This window comes from Lampetra fluviatilis, chromosome 1, assembly GCF_964198595.1.
Source record: "Lampetra fluviatilis chromosome 1, kcLamFluv1.1, whole genome shotgun sequence".
Taxonomy (NCBI): Eukaryota; Metazoa; Chordata; class Hyperoartia; order Petromyzontiformes; family Petromyzontidae; genus Lampetra; species Lampetra fluviatilis.
Window position 1 is genome coordinate 20,490,578 of NC_136275.1, and position 7,079 is coordinate 20,497,656.

Sequence of the window (7,079 nt, forward strand, 5' to 3'; positions counted from 1 at the left end):
CCTTAATGAGCACCTCGGGCGCCATGTGTGTGATAGTGCCGGCGACCCGCTCGTCCCCGTGCCCGACTATCTTCACGAAGCCCATGTCGCAGAGGACCAGCTCCCGCTTGTCCGGTGACAGCAGCATGTTCTCGGCTGGACATTGATCACAGAGGGCAGTTGCACGATCAGTGTGAGAGTTGAAAATTAGCAGGGGACAAAGACAAGTTTACTACCGAGCATACGTTTTCGTGGCTGCGCCGCGCAGTTCTCCGATATATTTTAGTGGTCGTAAATGCACCTTTGTTCAGCTATGTTGTCCGGCGTTTCGCTCCAAGTACTGGCAGCATCTTCAGGATCTCGCAGCAAGTAGAGTCAAACGTTGGACATGCCAAACGGCGGGCGGTATCCGAACACACATTGGAGAGCGATAATACGAGACGAAACAAAAGTTTTGCTGGCTGGCTGGCTGGCACGCGTGCGAGCGGGCAAGAATGCGGCGGTGGTGACGTTACTGTGCACATCTGCGTGATAACATCACCTGCAGCGGGGTTAGTGTATTGCGCAAACGTCATCACGCCTCCCCTCCCACCCACCCTCTGCTCCAGCTGTGTATCCCGTGTCCAATGATACAAAGCTGATACACAACAAGGGTAATTCATTTTTCTCATTCTACATCCCATTACAACCGTGCTGTATTAGGTCACTGAAAACTCTCGCAGAGCACTGCATTGGCCATTCTGCAAATGGCCAGCAGTAAAGAGACATGAGAAAAACTTACGACAGAGACCCGTAAAGTGACCTTAATCTACAAAGCAGGGGTTACACTTAACCCATGTGTCCCGCCACAGAAAAATGTTCCTCGCATGGTAAATCAAACAAATATTATTAATCTTGAGAGCTGGAAATAGGCAAATTTTGTGAAAAAACAATTCGATATTTTACGTAGTTTTGAATAAAAAAAATATGAATTACTCTCGGGAATTACAATTCAGAGACCATTCCATATGTGACAAAACAATAAAGGAAAAGTAATCTACTGCTCTACACGAATTGGGTGCTGCTTTTGGAATGTTATTGTTTTTGAGCCACAATGAATGTTCAGTACTGGTTGGCAAATGCTAACACATGCACTACGATTATATTCTTGCGTATAGGGCATCACCTTCCGTCGTCTAGGTGAAACGAACGCCGTTAATTCGTATGCACTACAACGCTTAATCCTAACATGTGCCGTAACAACATGTGCTTTGGCCCGACAGCAACCAAAACTTTCTTTCAAAAGGAAAATGCTGCTCATAGCATAAACAAATATACATCTTAAAAACCATGAGATTGATTTTGTTACGAGTGTAGTGACATAGAATAGATCACTACGGCGCGTAGCGCTAGGTACAGTAGAATGAGGGAATGTGGGTGTAGCAGCCAGCACAGCATGTAATGCCACGCAGCGGGTCACTAGGGTGCATGGTGCTGGCTACTGGCAGAGAGGGGCATAAGAGTCCTACCGACAGAGCATGGTATAGCAGCTACACCGCCAGCACAGCAGGTAATGCCACGTAGTGGGTCACTAGGGGGCGTGGTACTGGCTGCTGGCGGAGAGGGGCGAAGCACGTGATGGGTCGGGGTGAGGGATGTAGGGCAAAGGTGACCGAGGGGACAAGGGGAGCATGGCCCAGGATCTTCTGGAGGGTTTCAGATGGGGGCGTGGTTAAGGGCGGAGCTGGGCAGGTGGCACGTGGAAGGCGGCCCAGAACCTCTTGGATGGTTCCAGAAGGGGGCGTGGCCGAGGGCGGAGCCAGGCCACGCTAAGGGGCATACAAGGGAAGCCCCGAGTCTGAATCTGGGCTGTCTACAGGTGGAATGGAACCCGAGGTGCTACGTCTACGTCTTTATTTAAGGCATCGTGGGTCAGACAGCATGTTGGCTGCTCTGACCTGTAAATAGTTATCTCGTGTGTGAACAGTGTGTAAAAGTAAACGTTGCTGCCTCCTATAATAGTGTCTCAGAAGTGACTCACTACAAGAGTATCGGAAAAAGAAAACAACAAATGCCAAAACAATGCTATACAACAGAAAAAAATATGCAATTACATGATGTCAATGGCTCTACCGTGGAGTAAGAAAGAAGAGCCATTACTGAAAACATCAGCCTATAATTAGTGCTGTTGCAACAATTCCAACGCAGTCTCAATTTTGTTTTTACGAACCAGAGACAACACATCCAATTAGATTAATCTTGTGTTCGAGGTACAATGTGATCTTTGTGATGTCAGATTGGATGAGTAAGACCTGCCTTTTATGTCTCGATGAATGCAGCGCTTATTGTGCATGTATTCCAGGGCAATCAGTATCTTCTCCAGGTAGTGAAGGGCCATTTGCTCATCGAGTGAACCCTTGTTGATCAGCTCAGCAAGCGTGCCACCTGTACATCAGGGGTGCAGACAGAAGAAATATAACGAGTGGAACTCCCGTTTACGGTGGATGTATGGAAATTGTTTCGAACGCAGAATAACATTAACCCAATGCTGAAACGCGACCGTTGTATCCATTGCATATTTTAAAATATATTGAGGAACACAAAGGAGATTTCCATTAAATAAATGTAGTTATTGACTATTTTTCAGATTTTCAGAGCCACATTTTGTGGACCACATGTTTTATAACAGGTGGACGTTTTGGGCAAAGGCCCTTGTTCAGAGCAGAAGAGTGAAAGAAAATGGCCTGACATGTCAGCCTATTGATAATTTACAACCCTTTGTACATCCACTGCTGGATGAAGGCTTCCCCATGAGGTGTCGGGTAATGGGGAATATTTGACCCATACCTCACTGTGCCAACTAGTGCAGTTTGAATTTCGATTTAAAGCTTTCGTGATTGCAGGGATTCATCTTCTTGGTTCTTTCGGTAAAGTCACGTAGAAGGGAAATAATAAAATAATACAAATTAAACATAAAATACAATTCTCACGTTTCGGCCACAACGCAAGCAGCCGTCCTCAGGTGAAGAACAGGTCTGTCGGAAAGACAGCGTCTTTTTTTTAATTATTTTTATTATTTTATGATTTCCCTTCTACGTGACTTTACCGAAAGAACCAAGAAGATAGTGCAGATTGGTGATGGGGGAGGAGGGGGCGAGCCTGATTCAAACATCACTCGCCACTGATTTACTGTTGGTGAAGAATTTTACTCGGGTTTGCCGTGCATTCAAAAGTGCAGTGCCCTAACCACTGCCCCTCACCTATTACATACGCATTTTCCCCATTTATAGGAACAGATATGTATTTAAAGAATCATTTAAAACTTGTAAAATCTAAGTAACTGAAAATAGTCACGTGTGCCATTGTAATTGTATCTGCACACAATGTATACCTTCAATGTATTTCATGAACATGAACACTTTGGTCCTTTCTATGACAACCCCCAGGAGTGGCACAATGGATTGGTGGTTCAAGCCAACCCAGATCTCGAGTTCATCCTTCCGAAAGTCCTTCAGATGCATCTGAAAAGCACAGTAACAGAAACCGCTCGATCAGTAAAACGTAACCAACAAGGGGAAAGGAAAAAGTGAAAATATTGCATCATGCCCTGAGAACTACTTTCCCTTTGAATGTTCGCAAATCAGTTGTGGAGTATGCAATAATGAATATCTAAATAAAATGCAGCCCTTGCTGAATGACGGCTTTACCGCACCCACATGATTCATCGGAGGTTTTTAGTTTTGCGTGACCACTGAGTAAGGTTACAGTGGCAGCCAACAAAGCCATGACAGGGTATTAAAGTTTGTATCTCACGTGGAGTTTGGGGAATTTGCATTTACTCGGGTTTTGTTAATAGTCCACATAATTAAAATTGTTAACAATAACATCCATTTTTCAATCCAATGCTAGAGGAACGCATCCCCACGTGGGCTGACCATACTTAACCAAGCTGTGAAAAAATAAGACTATGTTTTACCCTTTCTGGCAATAAAACAGGTGTTAAGATGTTCAAACACCAAATAGAAACCTTTTGCAAGGAATCAAGTCTGCAGTAACCACACGTACTTGTGGTGAACATGCAAACAAACATGCTCTAATAATAGATGCATTGTCTTTGAAACTAATTGGCCTACACCAGAGACAGCTTTCTTTAGAGCCTAGTCTCAACCAGTGTTAGACCAGAGAACACCAAAAGGCGAACAGCACAAAGACAATGCCACTATCAGAGCATTTATAGCTCGGGGTGAGCATCGAAAACACGGGAAATTAGAATAAGTTTTACCCTTTCTGGCAATAAAACAGGTGTTTAGATGTTCAAACACCATATGTTGATACTGGTAAAAAAGGGTCATTGACCAAGCTGGTCATTGCATGTGAGTAAAAGAGGGGACCCAGGAATGTATCAGAAATCACTCGCTACCTGCGTTACCCCTGGCCTGGAATAAAAGACAGGTCCATTAAGACTAGTGTGGTACACAAGGGAGTGCATCACATTGGTCACCTTAATTTGTGCCAGGGCAAATATTTACGTGCACATTAGGTGCTCAGAGCCAACCTAGGGGAGATACCAGTGCCACATATGTTACCCATGGCCAGGAATTTTATTCAGTTTTCCAGTCTGCTAGTCACCGTAACACCGCTCCATCACACACACCATCCTAATGCATTAATTAGGGAATTGCACGAGTTTGTTTTAAGGACAATAATAGTTTTACGAGGCATCCCATGTGTATGAGCACTGCTCATTTTATATATACATAACCAGTGTCAACATGCCCACACGGGTGTACGACTGTGCTGCAAATACCTCTTTCACAGCAAATGCGTTTCTGGTTTCAGCATCTTCTCCCACGTGGACGGTCCCAAATTTTCCTCTTCCCAGCAGGTTACCTCTATGCCATTCCTTTCCTTCACGGTAATTTCCATCTTTAGCTTTGAGCCACTAAGAAGACAACATTCGTGCCATTAACACAGGCATGTCCAGCAAAGCGGGGCGGGGGTGGGGCAGGAGCTGCAGTGCGATTCACCCACAAGTGGAAAGATGAGAGTTCATATCTCGGCTGGAGATCAACTAAGCATTTTATCATCCCCTCCAGGGTCAATTACATAAGAACCACTGCTTAGCAAGGCCAAAATTGTATTGCTATAGAGTGATATGTTATCACAATAAGAACATGCCATTTTTACAATTTAGATTTGAAGTTTTCGTGACTGCAGGGATCCATGCTCTTTGGTTTCTCTCGGTAAAGTCACGTAGGTAGAAAATAAAATAAATAAAATCACGATGTTTCGATTGCAACACAAGCAATCATCATCAGGTGGGAAAACCACAGCAATACGTTTTTTGCTGAGGTGGGAGAGAAAGTTGCCGTGGTAAGAGGTTATACAGGCCAGGAAGGGGGAGGAGCAAGGGGGGAGAGGGAGGGGTAGGGGGTGTGGAGTAGGGGGAGGGCGAGCACTGCGTGGTGTAGTAGTACCAGGTGGATATGATAGACGACAACCAATACAAAGCAGTTAGGGTTTTACCTGGTTAATAACATCCTTCCAATGATTGCTCAATTCGTAGCCATCTTCTCGGTTTAAGTTACATCCATGTTTATATATCTGAATGGCTTCATGAACACCTGATGATGATTGCCTGTGTTGCAATCGAAACGTCGTGATTTAATTTATTTTATACCTAAGTGACTTACCGAAAGAACCAAAGAGTATTTTTACAATTGCCTCAGGATGACTGATAAGAGTACGGCCCAATGGTCATTTGAACACGAAGACACTTTTTAGTGTCAAAATTTTTTCTCACTTTTTTGTCACAATATTTTCTCAATGGGGCAGTACTCTCCTGTCAGGAGCCCTGAGCCAGTGGTGGAAAGTCCACATTCCTATGGCAGGGACCCATCACTCCAACTCCAGAGGGACTTTGAAGTCAAATGTGAAAAAATGTACCTGTAAAAACAAAGTTTTTCACTATAAATCCTTCATATGCGTGGCGGCTAGAGTCCTCTCGTCCTCTGGCTTGAGATGGCTGCCACCTATGGGTCAGATGATTGCCTGCCACCATTAAGCAATTGGTAATTAAATATAAAAAAAAATTCCTAAAAAGTGTAAAGTTATGGAAATTTTTTTCACGAAAATAAATTGTCACGCACAACGAGTCTGTGTGCAAAATGTCAGCTCGATTGGATCACGGGAAGTGGGTTAAAAAACGACCGAAAGATTTGCACGGTCGTAAGCGCGCAAGCAAGTGAACTTAATATAAAGGATTTAATTAGGATTTGAAATTATGAAAAAAAACTTTTTAGACAGGCGCATTCTTCAAAAACTCTTCCCCCGTTTGATAAAAGCATGTAACCTTAATATATTTTTTTTATAAAAGGGAAATTTGTAAATATGTGTGTCTGTTCGAAATGTTTAGCGTACTTCCCGACATGCAAGAAACTTGAAATTTGCCATGTGGGTACTTTCCAGACTGTACATTATGTGTGGGGGGAGCGGTAGTTTAGTGGTTAGCGCGCTGCGCTATGAACCCGGCGACTCGAGTTTGGTCCTGGGCCTCCCCTAGGTCGACTCAGCCTCGAACGAGTAACTGGTGTGGCGTGTGAACATTGCCACTGGGGAGACAAAGGTGGACGGGCGTGGTGAATCCAAGTCCCGGGCGAAGCTGGGTAGTAAAGCTAGTATACATATATATTGAACAAAAACATGTTTTTTTTTTTTATAACGGCTCCAAACCTGATTGAGAACACCACAGTAAGCATTGTCGTTATCTTGAAACTTGCGATCGGCGATTTGGCGTCCCAGCTTCCTCACGTGTTGCGCATTCCCGTCGATCACGCCAACGATTAGGTTAGTTTTCAACGGCTGCTCAGGTGCCAGAACAGTCTTTAGCATTCGCTTGTGGGCATTCTCATGCTTCGGTTTTGCACCTTGCCCCTGGAAATTTAAGCAGGGAGTGCTGCCACTTGGTGCATCTGTTGGAGGTTCGTCGAGAGATTCCAGTCGCTTTCCAGTATCTGCTCCACAGGTTTCTAGAGGTGCCTGGGTGTTGAAAAGATGTGAAGCAATAATGGTCAGGCATTAACAGTAATGATGCAATATTTACACACAGTACATTAGTGATA

The 7,079-nt window shown here is 44.3% G+C and overlaps 1 protein-coding gene across 1 annotated transcript; it reads right to left on the minus strand.

The window, feature by feature from the left end:
• Window positions 1–1,549: 1,549 nt before the first annotated feature.
• Window positions 1,550–6,849, minus strand: LOC144936598 (mitogen-activated protein kinase kinase kinase 14-like). Its single transcript, XM_078863828.1, has 5 exons — window positions 6,691–6,849; window positions 4,766–4,900; window positions 3,350–3,479; window positions 2,271–2,403; window positions 1,550–1,664 (listed from the first exon to the last, which is right to left on the minus strand). Exons 1-5 carry the CDS (start codon window positions 6,847–6,849, stop codon window positions 1,550–1,552), a joined length of 672 nt encoding a protein of 223 aa, XP_078719954.1.
• Between the last annotated feature and the right edge of the window lie 230 nt (window positions 6,850–7,079).